General features: G+C 44.2%; 1 protein-coding gene across 1 annotated transcript; it reads left to right on the forward strand.

Moving 5' to 3' along the window:
- The first annotated feature begins 8,418 nt into the window (after nucleotides 1–8,418).
- On the forward strand, nucleotides 8,419–18,473 carry KCNS3 (potassium voltage-gated channel modifier subfamily S member 3). The gene is made up of 2 exons (XM_024747807.1): nucleotides 8,419–8,603; nucleotides 16,708–18,473. The coding sequence occupies exon 2, from the start codon at nucleotides 16,764–16,766 to the stop codon at nucleotides 18,237–18,239; it is 1,476 nt and encodes a 491-aa protein (XP_024603575.1). The 5' UTR covers nucleotides 8,419–8,603; nucleotides 16,708–16,763; the 3' UTR covers nucleotides 18,240–18,473.
- Nucleotides 18,474–20,686: the final 2,213 nt, after the last annotated feature.

Here is a 20,686-nt window from a genome sequence, read left to right on the forward strand (position 1 = left end):
GTGTGTGTTGGAACTATCTTGTCTTTGATGTAAAACTCTTTTTATTAAGGAAAAAAATGTATCTCCCTTCTTCAGTGGCTGATAAATAAGCTACTTTTCTCTGTGGTGGCTACAATTTCAAACTCACATCTGCTATGATTTTTCTTTTCTCCCAATAGTGCAGTGGGCAAGAAAGACTTTAAAATTCGACATGGGATGGAAGCAGCCAGTAGCCAAGCTATGTGATAAATGTAAACCAACTAACTGATTATCAGTCAACTCAACATGTAATTTTTAAGACCCTCATATGTGTCATGTAAGGTTCAAGGCACTGGGGGATACAGTGATGCAAAAGGCAAAAGTTTCTGCTTTCATGGAGCTCATATCCAAGTGGGGAAACAAACTATAAATAAAATAAAGAAACAAAGCATATGTCTCTACGTGTATTTTAGGGATTAACAAATGCTAAGGGGAAAAAATAAAGTAAGGAAGGGGGCTTGGAGTTTCATCGAGGGATATTTTAGATAGGGTAACCAAGGAAGGCATCACTGAGAAGCTATCATTTGACTAAAGACCTGAGAGAAGTGAGGAAGGAGCCATGCAATCACCTGGAGAGAGAGCGTTCTAGGCACAGAGATCAGCCAGTGCAAAGGCCCTGAGGCAGGAATGTGCCTCACTTGGCATGATTAAGGACTGTTACAGGGACCAGTATGGGAATGAAAGAGAGTGAGAGGAGTAGAAGATGAAATCAGATGTCAGGCGGGGGAGGGGAGATTTTACTCTGAGTAACATGGAAGCCACTGCTGGGTTAAACACAGGAGCAAAGTGAAGTGACTTACATTTTGACAGGATCTCCAGCTAAGGCATTCTCAACTCTTTTTGTGCCACAGACCCCTTTGGTAGTCTGGGAAGCCTATGGACCACTTTTCAGAATAGCATTATTAAATGCAAAAAAAAGTCACAAGATAAAAAAGAATCCAGTTGTATGCAAATACAGTTATCAAAATACTAAAACCAATTTATGACTTAGCAATACAGGTATATGTTCTTCTTTATTAACTCATTAAAGATGATCTAGCCATTTCAGATCGCTGCAGTTCCTGGTGCACTGCTCTACCTGGTGGCAGCCTCTAATTTTTCAGATGTTCTAGAACAGTGATAACTCCAAGAGGGTTTTTTTTTTTTTTTAATTTTTCTGACTGGTTCCTTATGGCTGAATAGTTCAGGAGACCTGGGGTGTGTTCCCTCTGTTTCAGCAGATTCTCTGTATGGCCACATGCAATCCATTTCCCTTCCACAGAGACATCTCTCACTTGGGTAACTCCTGGATCACAAAGGTGTGGACGGTACAGGCAGAATTCTTCATATTGTAAGAAGAAAGAATCTATTTAAATATGCCCAGGGAATTCCCTGGCAGCCCAGTGGTTAGGACTCTGAGCTTCCACTGCAGGGGGCCTGGGTTTGATCCCTGGTTGGAGAACTAAGATCCCACAAGCCACATGGCATGGCCAAGAAAAAAAAAAGTTAAATAAATAAATAAATAGCCCACGTCATAGGGCTGTATCTTGGCCAGAAGCACCCATTTTCCGCTCTCCATACCTACCACAAGCTTTTCAGCCTCCATGTCTTTGCACGTGTTCTTTCCTCTGCTTGGAGAACAGCCTTACGCTTACCTGTCTCCTTTACCTGTTCACATCTGACCTGACTCTCGGGGCTCAGCTCTGATACACCTGGTTATGTAGCTGTCCTTCCTTCCCTATCTGAGGAGGACCCTTTACTTCCTCTGAACTGCAGCACCTTTTTGGTACCTCCCCTAGTGTTCATATTCTGCCTTGGGTTGCAGTTGTTGATTTACCTGTTTACTGTCCTCCAAGCTCTTCTAAGCTGCTGTAAGCTCTGAGGGCAAGAGCCACGTTGTGTTTTGTTCTCCGTAGTTCCCAGGACAGGGCCTGCCCTAAAGCAGACGGGAATGAACAGCAGAAGCTTATGATTCCCACAAATGACGCCATAGCACGTCCGCAGAGGGTTCTCTTTCACTCAGATCTGGAAGTTCACTTAATGTCTACCCCACTCCCTCTCCTCCCTTCCCAAATACTGACCAAGGCTGCTTATGACCTTTTATGTTCTCAAGGAGAAACAGCTCTTTTCCTAAGTGTTTTGTAATACTTGTAAAGAAATTTGCACAATGTTGGAGGTATAGAGTAGAAGGAAAAAAACCACCCAAATTCCGTCATCCAGAGAGAATACATTTCACATTTTGGTACATATTCTTACAGACTTTTTTTTCATTTTATAAAGTCAGACGTAGTTTATAAAGATCAGAATCATGACACTATTGTATTATAATTATTTTCTTCTTTTCCTTGGCATATTGTGACTATCTATTCATGAATCTATGGGCAGTGGAGCACAGTGGATAAGAGAAGAGCTGTAGAGCATTATTGTTTGAGTTCAAACCATGAAACTATCACTGAAGAGCTGTTGACCCTGGAGAGTTAGTTAACTTCTCTATTTACCAGTTTCTCTGTCTGTAAAATGAATCCAATAAAAATATTACTTGTACCAGCGTTGTGAGATTAAGTGGGTTCAGGCATGCAAACACTTAGAGCGGGGCCTGACTCGGTATGCGGAGCTGTTATGATCATGTGAGTGTTTTTAATGGCCACAGAGTGTTCCATTGCATGGCTACCTCCTAATCTATTTAACCATTCCCTTACTGATGGACTTTTAGGTTGCCTTTGACTTTTTACTCTTATGAATAATTCATGATGCAGTGAACATCCTTATATCTACATCTTTGGACACATGTCTGATTTCTTTCCTCAGGATACATTCCAAAATGTGAAACTGTGGGATTTTGTGACACACATTTCTAGTGTCCTCCGGAAGGTTTCCTTTAACCGACTGATACTGCTACTGTCATTGCATGATAGGTTTTTTTTCCCTGCACCTCCCAGAACTGTTTGCTTTCAGCTGCTTGTTTTATCACTGTGTTAGTGTAGATGTTTGATGCATCAGCCATTGAAAACGTGGGGACAGACAAGCTCAAGCACAGAGTCTAAAGCCCCCGGGTGAGCTGATTTTCCTGCTTCCTGGCTGCAGGCTGAGCCCCTGTTTTGGGTCAGCCACAAAGCAGGGGGACTCCTGCAAGGTGGAGGGAACCAGGGTATTCCTTCCTGGGACCAGTGGAATGGTGGCAGTCCCGGAGGACCACGCAAAGGTCAGAACCACACGCTGTGTGGTTCTGCTTTTTCTTATGAGGTGCTCACCCTTCCACAGGGCTTTCTTTCTGTGGATTGTCTTTGGAGGTGACTCAGCGGCAGCCTGCTTCCTGCCTCTGTTCCCCAGGGGAGGTTGTCTAGGAATAGAACCCGAGAAGAGGCCAGTGGTGTTTAGTTACCTGTGCTTCCAGCTCTTGGGATTTCTGGGGATAGTATTGCATTCACTCATTCTGGATGGCCAAGAGAAATATAATTTATATTAACCTTTCAAATGTCATTTAGAGGCCTTGCTTTAGAAAGCACTTACTGGTTTGCTCTCCGAAGACCAGAACCCCTATCAATTTATTTTTAATTCCTGAATATGTTAGACCCTGGGAAGCTATCGTTTTCTTCTTGGGACAGAGCAAGATAAAGGGAAAAACCATCATTGTTAATTCAAGGATTTTTCATATTAACTTAAGGTACTTCTTGAAATTTGATAGTTTGGAAAAACTAAGTCGTTTGGAGATATTCTTAGTAATCTACTTTCTGAATCATCTAGACAGTGTTGTATTATTCTGATTGCTTTGGATTATAGGATTTAAATATAAACATAATTTACTGGCACATTAAATTCCATTATGGTGGCCTGATTGCGATATTTTAATTTTATTTAAGCGAAACCCTGGACCACACTTCTCACTAGTGCAGCAAGGTAGAGGTGAGGTCAAATTTCACCTTTTCTTATTATTTGTATTATCTCCTTACTCTTTGATTTTATTGAAAATTGGTCTGTGGATGATGAATAGGGGCGAGACTACAAAACTGCTATATATTTGCATCTTTTCCTGGAATATCAATGAGTTTCCTCAAGATTGACAGATTTGGTTAGGAGTGGGTGTGGCCAGCCGGAGCACCATGCCCCACAGGAAGCAGGGCATGTGCCCTACACATCTCTGTAGATGTGCCCCCACACGTCTTTGAAACTATATTAGTGCACGGGCCCTGTGTGTTTTTCTGGCACCAAAAACATTAGCAAACATAAGACAGACTCTCAGAGAAAATCACTAACCTTTACTCCTGACTCACGTTGTGTGAAGCATGCTTTGAGTTTCAACAAAAGGTTAACCTTGCTTTTATCTTTCCTCATTTGCAAAGTTTTGCTTGTCTGACACCAGACATGCCAGGACTGAATTCTAAAAGAATAAGTGTTTGGGAGAAATTTCCCCAGCCCTTCTCAGCAGCTGAAGTATTAGTACTATCTGTCATTCTGACCTTTCTGAACTTCCAGATCCCAGATAGGTGTCTGAGGTTTCTTCACTCTGCCCGTTGAGTGAGAACCTAGCAGTGGTTCACCACTGGGGATGATTTTGTTCGCGAGGGGACATTTGGCAATATCTAGAGACGTTTTTGTTGTCACACCATGGGGGGTTGGGAGGAGGTGTACTGCTGTCCTCTAGTGGGTAGAGTAGAGGCCAGAGATGCTGCTCAACGGTGCATAGGACAGCCCCCAGGAAAAATAATTATCTGGCCTCAAAATGTGTATAGCGCTGAGGCTGAGGATCCCTGCTGTAGAAGTTTGCAAGGTCAGGATGTCTCCAGAGGAGCTAGCTGGTTGCCAGGAGGGTGCATCAAGGTGTCATTTACCTGGTAACCTTATCACGGATTGGGGTCAGCTCTCTCTCAGACTTGCAACTTCAGAAGCTCACTTTCACATGTCCCAGAGCTGATTAAACTCTAGGAGGCTGACTTGAATAGAAACCCCCAGGAAGGTGAGTAAATGACCTTCTTTTTGCCTTATTAAATTCCACTAATAAACAGAACTGGTGGACAGAGTGGACGCTTGTGTTGGCTGCATAGCTTATATGCTGTCTGTTGGCAAGGAGCCTGGGAAAGGAAATTGCTAGCAGGTGCCTCAGGGAGCCTGGAATCAGAACAAGGGGAGATTTGGGGGTATCTAGTGATACCTGAAACTCGGAGGTCTTAAACCTCCACTCAAGATGTATCACATCAGTGTTGAAGATGCCGAGTCTTCAGGATAAGACTCTTCTCCTTTAGGAAGTGCTGGAATGGGTCTTGGCAACCCATCTTGATCTTTTACGCTTTTCCTCCTCTGTTTCCATTGCTGACCCCACTGCCTTTCATTATCCATAGTGATTCTTTTAATTAATTTACTTTTTAGTCTTGTTGGCTTGGGAGAGAGGAATTGGTTCAATAAAAACGTGTCAAGCATCATTGGGTAACATCATTTGAAGACTGATATTAGGACTCTGTCCCTAGATGGAGGCTTCTCAGTCTACTGGGTGGCACTGGGGTGACAACATTTCAGAAGAATGTGAGCAGGGCCATGACAGGTGCTCTCAGGATTCTCTGCAAGTACAGAGGACACAGACCTAGGCTGCAGTGTCACTTGGAGTGTCTGCTTTGAGCTCTCAGGCACTGATTTTAGAGTTTAATTTTGGGAGAGCAACCTTATCCCTGTGATTGTGAGTTCTGGGAGAGGGACTGAGGGCATTATCATCACTCCTGTGTACTGTCTGCTTGTTGGTTTGATTTTCCTCGTTCTGTTCCAAGATTGGATGTCAGGCCTCAGGATGATGCAAGAGTCCGATATGCCACTTAATCTTCACCTTTTCCCTCTCGGTATTGGAGGCAGTCATCTTGTTCATTTTTGAAGGCTGGAGTCAACCCACCAAGAAATACAGCCAGGCTGGAGGGGAGTCCAAGGATGCCGCAGAGGGTCTCCCTTTGTCCTGTGACGAGAGGAATTTTGCAGAGGCTAGCAGTACTTGAGTGAGCTCGATGTGTTTTGCCAGGGTCCTGCTGAATCACTGAGCACAGTCGGAAACCTGCTTAAGTGCTAAATCACAGACAGTTGCACACTGATACGGATGGTAGGAGCACAGAGAAACAGAACCATTTGGTGGGATTGTTAAGCAGGAAGGAGGGAACGTGTTGGATGTACACATTTTTCTTCCCCCCAAACCTGCTGGTTTGGGCCACGTTCTGCCACCTCTACTAATCCTTTCTTAACTTTCCCCAACAACTAAAAGAGGACCTTGATTTTCTACAGTAATTGAAATCAGGCAGACCTACCTGAACTTGACTCCTGTCTCTGGCACTCATTAGGTGTGGAACTTTGGGCAGACAGCTTCTCTGAGCCTCGATGTCCCACCTATAAAATGGGAATATCAGCACTTACCCCTTACGGTGGTTGAGGAGGGAGGTGATGTGTGTGAAACACTCGGGAAGGTTCCTGGTGTGTTGTAGGGACTCGGAAAATGCTAGTTACCATTTTACGTGGCGAGGTCACACCTAGTATGTGAATGCCCTAAGCAGGGAGTAAACTGACATAAATTCATGTTGAGAGGTACTGACTAATTTTACATGTTTTCCAAAAATCCAGTTTTTTGGACAGAAATCACGGTGATGGGAAATGAGGGAAGGCACAAGAATTCTGAGTTTTGGGGGAAGGAGAGGGAAAAAGACAGCCTGGGATGTTATTCGTGCGTCAGACATTCATGGCCACTGGGCATCAGTTTTTGTAAAAAAAGATATATTTGGCTAACCTCACAGTCTGTCCCTGGGCCAGCCCCGTCCTTCTGGGTGATGAGCCAGTGCCCAGCAGTGCTGGGGTTTCTTAGAAGTGCTGAATAGCCTAAGGACTTTGTTAATTTTTGTCTTCAGTAATTAATATAGTCATATCAAAGCTGTTTGCAGTTAATTAATCATCTCCTAGCCAGATTAATCTTACCTTTCTTTAAAATGTGCTACATTTGGAAAGGCGTCTGCTAGGGAAAGGAAGCCTATATATATGTGCTGTATCCTTTAAAAAAGGCACAACATTTCTGCATTTCAAGTGAAACACAAACGTCTGGGGCTAACCCTTTGAGGTGCTGCTGGGAGTCTGGAGGAGAAAGAAGAGGAAGGGGGAGGAGGGTGTTAGCTCCCGAATTGATCTTATTTATCCCTGTTGAGATTTCTCTCCCTCTTTTGCCATGTGTCCCATCTCAGAAGTTCAGTTTGGGTAATGCTGCAGTTTTCTCCGGATCCTGCCTCATTATCATCTCTATTAGAGCTGGAAATTCACTGAAGGGTTGCTCTGGCCACTGTTGGGACCGGCTTGGAAACTGTTCCTGCTTTGCTCCCTCTCAAGGCCCCCTGGGTGTTGGTAGGACACCTCCACTTGTTTGTTGTTTGGTTTGGGGTCTGTGGGCTCCTGGGGTAGGGTTGAGGGCAGGCACTGCGTCTTGTTATAATCCTAATGCCCTGGATAAGGCTGGGCAGAGCTTCAACTATAATGAAAGTTTGTAATGACTGACATAACTGGAGGCACTGCTTTCAGTTCTTTCCGCAGCTCAGAATCAATCTTTTCTTCTTTATCTTCTCCTCCTCCCCTTTGAACCTAGCATTGATTGGAAAACGTGAAAATCAATGGATAGATGCTTAGATACTAGTATAAATCTATGGGAATGCGTCACCGTGAGGCAAGGCTTACCTTGTTGGGAATTGAAGGTTTTTTTTTTTACTTTCTTTAACTTTTTTCAGAGAGAAAAATTGAAATTTGTCCTTATATTTGTTTTGATACAAACTTAATTCTCCCCCATACATCACACACACACACACACACACACACACACACACTAACTAGAGAACTTTGATCTAACACATGTAGTCATTTCTGATCTGTGAAATATGACAATGGTCAAATGAAGCAAAATGGAATTTGGCCAGCCTTCGAAACCTATTGATTTCAAATTAGAGCGGCAGTATTGATTCTGTTAGCACAGTCACACTCAGAACTTGGTCTCTAATGTGGATTAAAGGTACTCATTTAGAGGTTTATAAGTATATCCTTGATGAATTAGCTAATATTATGAATTAGCTAAAATAATGCTCCTAGAAGAAGCTGCCTGGGAGGTGACTGCAGTCCTAATTCTAGTGCCTCATTTTATCCTTGGATATTTTCTCGGCCTTGGGGTCAGTGGAGATGTCCCACGTGTCCACTGCAGTCAAGATCTGAGAGTCTTGGGGCCTGAAAGTGATTGTGAATCCCTTCCCGATGTCTCTGTAGCCACGTGTCCAGTGGGAGTGACGGGTCCCTGAGAGTTAGATGGGGCCCTAAGATATGGGTCTAATCAGTAAAACACCCAGAACAATGAGTCTGAGATAAAACTTCTTGTATGTGTTTTCCCCTTGGAGTTACAACTTGACTCATGCTTTCTTCTGCAGGCGAGAGTGACTTCCCAGCGACTGCCTTGGCCAGTACAACCAGAGAACAGGCTTCTTCTCTTCTTTTTGGCCACTAAATGCCTCTGTGCACCACACTTTCCAGTGAAGGAAGAAGGGCGGAGCTTCTTGGATGACGATGGACATTCCACCGGGCAGGATGAGGGCAGAGTGTGTGACCTCAACACCACAAGGGTAAGCGCTGCCTCTCTGATGTTTTCTCCGATACCGTTACTTATCAAAGGAAGGGGAGGACAAACCTTACAGTGCAGGGACAGGAATGAAAGTCAGACATCAGGGAGACTCTTCCGACTGTAAAATCCACTGGGCAGTTGGGGCAGATGGCTGAGAGAGAAAGGGAGAGTGCCAGCCTGGAAGGATGGGGCTGCAGTTGTCCTGGGGGACGTGGCAGGTCAACTATGGAAGATTCTGTTGTCTCTGTGGCTCACCCCCTTTTGTTGTTTGTAGTTCAGACTTGAGGGAGTGACACTCCTGTTACTGTGACAAGGTTCCATTTGTGTCCATTTGAGTCGGTCTGGCTTGAGATTGGTGCGTAGACCTGGGGTTGGTAAGAATCTCACTCAGGTCACAGATGGAGGGCTTATTGGCAGTGCCTGGCCCGGGGGTACATTTTTGTTTGAGCCACATAATGTTAAAAACTTTTTGGATCGATTCTAATTACAGTTGAGATATACCACGTAAAAAGCAGAATTTCTGGGTTTTCCGGGAACACTGTGAGATACACCTAGACTGGCCCTCTGTTCCCACAAAGGACTCTGGTGCCGAGTAGCCTTTGCCACTTAGACAAGCACGGGTGGTTCACCACAGTCCCCAGCCTGACCACTTCACTTGTGTAACTTACTTGTTTGGCCACTGGAAGCATTTCATTTCACCATATGCCTGATCTAGATCCTTCTGCTGGCTCTTTCACAAAAACAGTGATAGTTTTTGCTAATTCTTCCAGATAAAAGTGTCTTTCGCTAGACGGTGGACAGCAATTAGCATAAGGGGCTGTGGAGATGCCGAGACATGGTCCCCTCTGCAGAAGAGCTTGGAGTCTAGTGACAGCCGTGGTCAGACTTGTGGAGCATAGAGAACTGTAAAAACACTGTAATCCCTTGTGGTAGGGGCTCAAATAAAAATGCACCTGCAGGGCTGTGGGAAAAGGTGAGCAGAGCCGGCAAGCAGGGGCAGGGGTGAACTATTAATTTGGCGTAGGTGCGTTCAAATGCTCCAGTACTCCCTCTTCTGGACACCAGAATGTCACTCTGACAGCCGTTTTGTTTGTATGTGCGTCCCTCCATGTAACACGACCCAGGTGGAGCTGTGACTCAGACGGAGCTACTGCAGAGTTAAGGCTCCTCTCTTGGGGCAAAGTCCCCTTTTTTCCTGTTTCTGGTTGAAAATCTTTCTCCTGGGGTTCTTTGCTTTTTACAAATAGGAGAGATTTCTGGCTTTTCGTCTCACTGAATCAGCCCTCTGAGCAGCCTTCCTGCTTGGAGATGAGCTGCGTGGATTACAGGGATCCCTGGAGTTTCCAGAGGGGATTGGCCACACTAAATAGAGTCCAGAGGGAATAAGTACCACTCTAATATGACTGGTCCAGGTGGAGGGGGCAAGAGAGGGAAGGGAGTAAGTAGGGGCAGGAAAGGGGAGGTAGGGATACTGCTACCTTAATGTCTTATTTTTGGAATAAGGTTTTACATGTATCTTATGCTTTGTGTTTTCAAAACGTGTTTGCATTTGTTATCGTATCATCAAGGTGTGTACATCATCTTTTGGAGATCAAGAATCTCCCACCCAAGGTCACGTAGCTGGGGAGTGGCAGCTCAAGCACAAGTTTTCAGAGTCTTGACGTTTTTCTCTATTCTTTAGTTGCTTCTATAGTTCAGCACAGATAAGGGGACCTGGTGGGTTCATTTCTTTCAATTCGACATTTAAAAGTTGGGTTTAGGTGATGAATGTTCTGAATTAGGGCGACCTGGGACCTATGCCGCAGGTGTGTTGTCAGCTGCACCTAATGCTGTTGGAACGTGTCAGATGTGGAACAGACCAGGAGGGAGTTTCCTTGCTGTTTATCTGGCCAGTGGGAATCACACTTTATATCCAGGCTTCCTCACTGGGCTGGGAAGAACCGTTTGGTAGGCTACTGGGGGGATTGGCTCCATGTAGAAACAAACAAAGACTTAAATCCAGCAAGCTCTTTGAAGTTTTGTGTGTCCTGTACTCTGGCTCTGGACATGTCCTCCTAAATGTCTCATAAACAGCTGTTTCTTTCTCAGGATTGTGCTATTTTAGCTGCTGTAAAAACGCTCTGATTCACAAAGGCCTGAATCAAGAACCACTAGCATTTCCATTTCCAAATTCACAGTCAGGGTGGACCGTGCAATGCCATTGACATTTCATTAATACTCTCTGCTCCTCTGTGGCCCCACATTGACTTCTGATTTTCTTTTCCTTACACGTTACCCACACCAGTGCACGGGGAGCTTGCTGTAGGAGAAAATCATCACCAGGGAAGGTTCCTGGTGAGAGGATGCTCAATACTTGGGTGTGGATTGAATTTAGATTTTCAAGTCTGTTTACATTTGTTTAGTTTTACTTGGAATATTCTCATATGGCATGGCCAGAAATACAATTTAGTATGACCTACCCTTTTTAAAAACATAAATTATTTTTCTTTTAAATTTAATAGAACGAAATACAGCTCTTTCAGAAGAATGTTCCAAAAGGATGGCAGCATTAATGCAGAAAAATGCCCCCCGCCTTTTTTTTTGGATTTCATGATAGGACTAATGTAGATTTTGGACAAGTGGGAAGGAAAAAAGAATCAAGGTTTTCTGTTTACTTTTATGGAATTGATTTTAAAAAGTGGTTCTGCCCAATAAAGCAAGTACAAGCGGCTTGTATTTGTTTTGCTTTTGTTACTTTTCTGAGCAAATCAAGTGCATTGTCAAAGCCGCTCACGCACATGTGTGCATGTATATGTCTCACCCTTGAAAAGACACAGTTTTGAGAGTATTTTTATAGTGATTTTGAAAGCATGAGGCAAAGAGAGCGATAAGAGGTTAATGGCTTTGGAAAGGCTTTATGGGTGCCACTTGGAGAGAAGTGGATCAATGTGGTTTTTCTTTTAAGCTGCCGGAGAATATCTTGGATTTTTGACATCTGCTCTTTCTTTTCAATCTTACACATACCTAAGAGGAACAAGGTGGCCACATACAGTATATGATGTTCTCACCGTGAGTGATTTGGGTTGATAGCAGGCAGGAGGATTGATACAATGAACCGAAGCTCTTCTTGAGGAGGACAATGAAAATAGCATTTGATTTTCCTACCTTGTGGCCAGATGCCTTTGGGACCCACAGATGTGCCTGTTTCGAGACCACATGTGTCCTTGGCGTGCTAGTACCAAATCTCCTACCAAAGAATATGGCATTCATTAATGAGGATGACTGCTGAAATATGTAAAATTGAAGATCAACCAGTCCCTCCTTCCTCCCACTTAAAAAAAATTAAATACTCATATTTGAGGCATCCTGGAAAGAGCTTGCCCTGTAAAAGCTGTATAATGTTGGCTAAACTGTGAGCCTCAGATTTCCCTGTTTGCAACATGGGGTATAAGATCTACCCCTTAGGACTGTGGGAGAATTAAATGAAATGATTCAGTCATTCAGGGATACTTACACTGAGGTACTGCTTGAGATTCTGGGAGTAAAAGGTGCACAGTAGTGTATATGAAAGCATTTACCACAGCGCATGGCTCAAAAAGGTGCCTAGTAAATTTTTCTTAAAACATTGTTGATGGAGAATTTTAATATGAACAAAAAGAGAACAATGCATTAACCTCCTCTGTACCCATCACTCAGCTGCAACGATGGTCGTAATTATTAATTCATGGCCATCTTGTATGACAGTGCCTCCACCCTGTCCCCCCCAACCCCACATCGATGGATTATTTTGAAATGAATCCTAAATGTAGTATGATTTTATCCATAAGATCTTAGTGTATATTTCCAAAAGATAAAGATTCTTTTTGAGAGCATAATTACAATACCATTAGCACATTGAAAAACTGACAGTTATTATTTTATGTCATCAAGTGTCCAGTTTAGCATTCAAATGCCCCTGATTTTCATATGTATTATTATTATTTTTTTTTTCCGGTACGCCGTCCTCTCACTGCCGTGGCCTTTCCCGTTGCGGAGCACAGGCTCCTGTGCTCCGCACGCGCAGGCTCCGCAGCCATGGCTCACGGGCCCAGCCGCTCCGCGGCATGCGGGATCTTCGCGGACCGGGGCACGAACCCGCGTCCCCTGCATCGGCAGGCGGACTCTCAACCACTGCGCCACCTGGGAAGCCCATCTTTTCATGTACTTTTGGGTCATTTATATATCTTTGGAGAAATGTCTAGAAAATCCTTTGCCCATTTGTCTTTTTCCTGTTGAGTTGTAAGAGGTTTTTTTTTTTATATCCTATTCTGGATACTAGACCCCTATCAGATATATGATTTGCAAATATTTTCTCCTATTTTGTGGGCAGTTTTGCTAGATATGTCCAAATTCCCCTTCATAAGATTCCCTTCCATTTGTATTCCCAGTCTGTGAAAGTGTTTGCTTCCCCATATCCTTGATAATAGAGTATGTAGTCCAATTTTTGGATTTTTTTTTCCATTTTGGCATTGGATACGATACTGCACCATAAATTTAAGGTGCATTTATCTTATATGAGCAAGGTAGAACATTTTTTTTTCCTGTTTTAAGACCCATTTGCCTTCTTTTCTGTGAACTGTCTGTTCATATCTGGTCCGTTTTTCTACATTGTTGTTCTCTTTTTTTCTTCTCTGTCTACAGCTTTTTACATGCTAGGTATATTAACCACTTGTCTGTGATGTAAGTGGCAAGTATTTTTTCCCGTATTCTCTTTTTTAACATTGCTTATGGCATGTTTTTCCATACCCAAAATTTTACTTTTATGTAATCAAAAATTTTTTGGTTATTTTTTTCTATATTTTTAGTCACAATTAGAGCAGTTTGTCTCACTTATAGAGGAATTGACCCATGTTTTTATTTAGTGTGTGCCCAGTTAAATATATGTATTTATATGTACATTTACATATAACTTCATATATAAAATATATACTATATATAAATATACGTTAAATATATAGAGATATATACCTTTGATGCAGCAACTATTTTCTGAATGGGAGTAAATGATGGCTGTTAAATAAATGCTGGCTTGAATATAGGAATCCTGTAAATAATGATGTTCAGTATCTGCTTTCCTTATGCCACTTTGGATGTGGAGCAGAGGCGTTGGCCTAAGGAGCCCTGGCTTGGGTTTTGCTCTAACCCTTAAATAGCTGCATGATACCCATTCATCTCTTCTGATCCTGCTTCCTTGTCTGCAAAATCCCAAAGTAATAGTGGGGAGCAAAGGATGTAAGGACTGTTTGTAATTGGCCAGCGACTAGCTGTATGTAAGGGAACCTTGCTACAGTCTGTAAAGGTGGGCGTCTTCTTTTTGCCTGCCCTCCATAGGCTGCTATGGGCCAGACACAGCCAAAGAAATGAACACTATATTCTGGCCGCCGTGACGTAGAGAATCTCATCTTGCCCTCTGAGCTGAAGCATTTGATCTGATCCAGAGATGCTTTCCTTTTTCCTTCTTCTGAAAGACCCACAACAAGAGATCCCTGGTTTTATGATGTGTGTTGCTTCTGTCATTAGACTTTGAGGAATGAGTGGACCTCAGAACGGGCTCTCTTTTACTGGCATGGAGTCAATACAAAGCAAGGAGGACAGAGCAAGAAGACGGATATTATGGTTGATAACATTGTTCTTTGGAGAAGTGACTGTGAAACAGTTAGGAAGTGGATGGCACGCTCTCTGACTGAGACTGACTTGAGCAGGTAGAATCATGAAGGCAGACAGTGGCTTTCTACCGTTGTGGGTTTCCAGGAGAGCCAAGGAGATAAACAAATAATCCACCAGGAGATCATGTCCATTCAAGCCTTAATGCTAGCTTAGCTACAACTAGTTCCTTGGAACATTTTACTACCCTACTTGCCATGAGCATAGGCCTGCTTTCAGAGGCTTATGGAAGCCTCTGAAAGCTTTCTGAGGTTCCATAAATATTTGGACCAAGCCGTAAGCTCTGATTTAAGCCCTTCAGAGAAGATCTCTAACTAAAAATAGAAAGCAGAGGCAGAAAAAAATCAAGTCTTTTAAAGAGGTCAGCAAATCTATGAAGCTTCTTGCCATGCCAGGCTGAGGTCTCTGGGTTCATGGGAACACATTCAGTGCTGGTGAGTCCAGAGCAAATGGCCATGTATTCCTTATGACACTAGGCTTCCTCCTAGGGTGGATGGCAGAGGGCTGTGTTTTCAGGCTGCGTCCTCTGGGGGTGTCCTTTTCAGAGGAGGAATCTCTCGTCTCGCCGACAGATTGGGCTTTCCGTAAACATAAGGGCAAGAAATTCCTACTTGACCTTTATGTTTCCTCTAATGATGTCACCCACTAATGCAGAGTAGAAAACACATCCTCCTTTTGACTTTCCACTTCCTTATTTTTTCCTTCCAATCAACCACCAAGTCCTGTCAATTCCACTTCATAAACTTTTGAATTTGTCACTTTATATACACCACTGCTGTATGAGTTTGGGTCCTCTCACCTATTCTATTGAAGCCCTACCTCCTTGACTCCAGCCATTCCCACCAGCAGTCTTCCCTCCTGCTGTCAATGGGGTTTTTCCAAGTACAGCCACAAATATAGCCATGCCCACTTATTGATTAAGATGACTAAGTGGTCTTACCTACAGGATCAACTCCAGACTCTTTAGATTGATACACAAGTCTTTTTACAGTCTGGCTTGTACCCACCTTTTGATACCCTCAGTTGGGAATGTCCTTTCCCCTCTTTGCTCAGCTCTGCTTAAACCTTTAACATTTGACCTGAATAGAACATCTGCCATGAAGCTTCTCCAGACAGAGGTCATTGTTCTCCTCTCAATAAACCCAAAGATGCTTGACTCATTTCTGTTATAACACTTCCCACATTGGGTTATTAGATTATAATAAGGAAAAAAAATAGGAAGGGATGGGGGGGGGATGTGTGTAGTGGAAATAGCATAGGCTTGGGGGTTAATCCAACTTGGGTTTCAATCATGGCTCTACTCAACTTCTCTGAGTATCTATTTTCCTATACACCTACCTTATAGTACTGGAAGGATTAAAAGACGTAATAAAAACAAAATATCTACTAGTACTCGGTTGGAACTTAGTATATGACAGTTTCCTACCCCTCTTTTATTTGCATCATTGGCTCTGAGGAAGCGTCATTCTATTGGATGATGGTCAAAATCTATTATTTTTCTCTCTGAGAAATGGTTCTGGTACATCTTGGTTAGCGTCAAGAATAAAATAGCCTGTGCGTGCTGGGCCGGTATAGACTTGGGTGTCATGGATTGGGAGCGTGTGGGAAACTGTGAAGGGAGGGAGGAGGTGGCAGAGGAGCTTGTTCGTGTCAGGAAACTGATAGTGCAGTTAACTTGAAAAGGTTCCCTAAGTCACTTTCTTCGCTTGTGGATGTACCTGAAACCCCATCCCATAGAGTGTAACTATATCTTTTAAGATACTTAGGGACAGGGAGATAATTATATCCTTTTGATTGTCCACATCGAAACGTGGGGAATAGGGCTTTTTCTAAACAGAGTGAAACCTTGCAGCGTAAGAGGAAACCTACATCTTTTGTAAGAGCTGAGCTGAGCCCCCAGGGATGTGTGGGTTGCGGACGAGGTGCAGAGCAGAGGACAGAGCTGTTCCTGAGGGTGCACGACCAAGCCCTAGGGGCCAGGAGAGATAAGCTACAAGCCGGGCAGCAAGTAGCCTGTCACGTCTGAATTGAGCATTTCCAAATGAGGAAGCCTCGTGGTTGAGACTGGAGGTGCTTGTATTGTGTAAGTGATCCCAAATGCATTGCTTTTGGGGGAGTGGGAGGTGATGTTGGATGACTAAAAAATAGAGAAATAGGAATTGGGGTTCATAAAATTTATATGGCAGTCTTTTTCCAAACAATGGATATATAAACCCATTTTTTTAAAAAAACGAAAACCAAAAACCTGTTTTGTGTCGATTCTCTTCTAATCAAAAAGGGGATAGCGTACTCTTTTTTTTTTCTTCCTGTTTCCTGTTTTGCTTTTAATGTAGCCCATCATCCTGGAAAGGGCAGTTTAAAAATAAGCTTGGCACGGCTGGCTGCATGGGACAGGGCTAAATGCCGTCTTATGTTCCTTCCAGGTCCAGCGTGAACTCCATCTCCCTTCCCAGCCAGCTCTCCGCCGCCTGTATCCACCATGGTGTTTGGTGAGATTTTCCATCGCCCTGGACAAGACAAGGAACTTGTCAACTTGAACGTGGGGGGCTTTAAACAGTCCATCGACCAGAGCACCCTCCTGCGGTTTCCTCACACCAGACTCGGGAAGCTGCTCAGCTGCCACTCGGAAGAGGCCATCCTGGAACTGTGTGATGACTACAGCGTGGCCGATAAAGAGTACTATTTTGATCGGAACCCCTCCCTGTTCAGATACGTTTTGAACTTTTATTACACGGGGAAGCTGCACGTCATGGAGGAGCTGTGCGTGTTCTCGTTCTGCCAGGAGATCGAGTACTGGGGCATCAACGAGCTCTTCCTCGATTCCTGCTGCAGTAATCGCTACCACGAGCTCAAGGAGGAAAACCACGAGAAGGACTGGGACCAGAAAAGCAACGACGTGAGTACTGACTCCTCGTTCGAAGAGTCGTCTCTGTTCGAGAAGGAGCTGGAGAAGTTTGACAAGCTGCGATTCGGTCAGCTCCGGAAGAAGATCTGGATTCGCACGGAAAACCCAGCCTACTGCCTGTCGGCCAAGCTCATCGCCATCTCCTCCCTGAGCGTGGTGCTGGCCTCCATTGTGGCCATGTGCGTCCACAGCATGTCGGAGTTCCAGAACGAGGACGGGGAGGTGGACGACCCCGTGCTGGAAGGCGTCGAGATCGCGTGCATCGCGTGGTTCACCGTCGAGCTGGCCATCCGGCTGCTTGCTGCTCCCTGTCAAAAGAAATTCTGGAAAAACCCTCTGAACATAATCGACTTCATCTCCATTATTCCCTTTTATGCCACGTTGGCTGTAGACACCAAGAAGGAAGAGAGTGAGGACATTGAAAACATGGGCAAGGTGGTCCAGGTCCTCAGGCTCATGAGGATTTTCCGCATCCTCAAGCTTGCCCGGCACTCGGTAGGACTTCGGTCTCTCGGTGCCACACTGAGGCATAGCTACCACGAAGTTGGGCTGCTCCTTCTCTTCCTGTCGGTGGGCATTTCCATCTTTTCCGTGCTTATCTACTCTGTGGAGAAAGATGACCACACGTCCAGCCTCACCAGCATCCCTGTCTGCTGGTGGTGGGCCACCATCAGCATGACGACCGTGGGCTACGGAGACACCCACCCAGTCACCTTGGCTGGGAAGCTTATCGCCAGCACGTGTATCATCTGTGGCATCTTGGTGGTGGCCCTTCCCATCACCATTATCTTCAACAAGTTTTCCAAGTACTACCAGAAGCAGAAGGACATTGAAGTGGACCAGTGTAGTGAGGACCCACCAGAGAAGTGTCATGAGCTCCCTTACTTTAACATTAGGGACATTTATGCGCAGCGGATGCATGCCTTCCTCACCAGTCTCTCGTCTGTGGGCATCGTGGTGAGTGACCCCGAAGCCACAGACGCTTCGAGCATTGAAGAGAACGAGGATGTTTATAACACGGCATCCTTGGAGAATTGCACGGCGAAATGAGCAGGGACGTTTGTGCCTGTACCTCGTGTCCCTTACCGATGTTAGGTTAACACAGCTTTATAAACCTCAGTGGGTTTGTTAAAATCATTTAATTCTCAGGGTGTACTTTTCAGCCATAGTTGGACATTTCACTGCTCTGAAATGATAGAAACGTCTTTATTTTCTTCAGAGAGGTGAATTAAATGCCTTGCTCTGAAATTTATTCTTTATAAGAGAGAGTTGTGATATGATTTTTGAAAAACAAAAGGTAGATGGTATTGGGTGGGATCTCTTGCTACGGCTTGCGTATCATTCTGTGTTTATCATTTACTCACATTGAGCTAACTGTCAATTACTGACAAGTAGAATCAAAGGCCCAGCTGACTGAAGATTACAAGCATGTAAGATCCACAAAATGAGACAATGCATGTCAATCCATGTTCACGTTCTAAACATGGACATTAGGAGCCTAATAAACTGCCTAATTCAGTATGGAGAATGTCTTGGTCGTATGTTTTTATGTCAAGTAAGTATGTTTCAGTATATTCACAATTGGCTTGGGAGGGAAAAGCTCTTTTTGGCACACATTAAGAGCCCTTTCTGTGTGTTTCTGAATTTTGGATGTACATCAACAGTGGGCTGGTTCTTTTGTTCAGTAGACTTGGTAGTGGTTGGCAAGTGGGAGGATCGCGTTCATGATTAAACCACACTGTCCAGTGTAACCCGATTATGCGTGTACATGTTTAGGACGTACTCAAATTGGCATAGGTGCATGAAACGTGTGTCCTTACAGATATGTTTCCAGTATATATTTTCTAATTTCTACTGCTCAGATCGAACCTCATCACCTGAAAATTACGCAGAGCAGAGTAAACTTACACGCTCACAGGCAGAGATACATTCAGTGAATGGAAGAAAGGAGAAATGCTGTACAAACACAGATGTGATTCACTGTGGCCAGAGGAGCGAGACTTAAATCACTGAACAGAGCTATGCCAGCAGCTGTGAAATGAGCCAGCATTTAAAAATAGCCTGAGAGGCAGTCATGTCCGCCTCTTAGGTTTCTACCCCTCATAACGAAAGACACACATACTCATATCCAGAGCAGCGGCAGCAATTCTATCCCAGGTGGAGAGAATTTAGCTAAAATCTTAATTTTGGAGTTGTATGGCGACTCTAACTCATGCTGTCAGACTGGGTTCTTTCCATGAGATCTTCTGAATGGAAGAGCCACGTGGATTTATGATCCCACTTTTCATGTTTGCAGATGGGTTTTGTTGAGAGAAGGACATTCTCTGTAGGTTATCTGATGAAGGTAACCTTTTGACTCATCACTCCTTCTAATGTTTTCTTGACTTCTGAGTTGGATACCACTGAACAGGGTTTATAGTTACTTTTCAATCTGGAGTTCATTACGTGCATGTGTATCACCCCCTGCCCATTGAAAAAAATGTTTCTTTTTCCCCAAGTGCCTTTGATGTTGGCATAAATACAGTTTTGAAGCGTGGCAGTAGAACTTGGAACCCAGTTTTATTTAAGATTTCGCAAATAGTCATAAAGTAATTGAAGACTGCTTATATAGGAATAGTAACAGCAACAGTAATAACAATAGTACTGGTAATAACAGCAAGAGCAGTAATAATAATAAGCTACTCAGTAAGGGCTTTCCCTATATAATCTCATTTATTCCTTACAACATCCCTAGCAGCAAGGCTTTATTACTGTCTCCATTCAAAAATGAGGACACAGAACTTCCCTGGTAGTGCTGTGGTTAAGAATCTGCCTGCCAATGCAGGGGACACGGGTTCGAGCCCTGGTCCGGGAAGATCCCACACGCCGTGGGGCAACTAAGCCCGTGCGCCACAACTACTGAGCCCACACGCCATAACTACTGAAGCCCGCGCGCCTAGAGCCCGTGCTCCGCGACAAGAGAGGCCACCGCAATGAGAAGCCTGCGCACCGCAACGAAGAGTAGCCCCCGCTCGCCGCAACTAGGGAAAGCCCGCACGCAGCAACGAAGACCCAACGCAGCTAAAAATAAATAAATTAAATAAATAAATTAAAAGAAAAATATGAGGACACAAGGTCACAGGAAAATGGCTTAAGTTCACACAGGGAGTAAGAGTTGGGCTTAGAGCCCCAGGAGCCGGATTCTAGAGCCCTTGCCTTGAACACGGCACCGCCTCCTCCTCTCCTGGGTTCAGGAGTGGATTTAAGGATGCGTCAGGGCCACGTTCATCTGAAGAGATAAAAAGCAATAAACTCCGTCCGACGTTGATTTTTCCAGGAAGTGAGTGGAAAGGGGAAATGCTGGCTTATGTACCGTCCCTCTCCTGACTCACAAAGCAGACACATTTGTTGACAGGGCAGAGTTTTCTAGAAGCTGGAACAGGCTCTGAGGGCCCTTCCCTGCCCCCGAGTGGTAGAAACAGCGGGAAACCTGTGGTTCTACAAGAATCCAGGAATGT

The sequence above is a fragment of the Neophocaena asiaeorientalis genome, unplaced genomic scaffold (assembly GCF_003031525.2).
Source record: "Neophocaena asiaeorientalis asiaeorientalis breed wild unplaced genomic scaffold, Neophocaena_asiaeorientalis_V1.1 scaffold84, whole genome shotgun sequence".
Lineage (NCBI taxonomy): Eukaryota > Metazoa > Chordata > Mammalia > Artiodactyla > Phocoenidae > Neophocaena > Neophocaena asiaeorientalis.

What these genes read in the sequence shown, in the direction of transcription:
- KCNS3 (XM_024747807.1), top strand. Translation starts at nt 16,764, where the DNA reads ATGGTGTTTGGTGAGATTTTCCATCGCCCTGGACAAGACAAGGAACTT.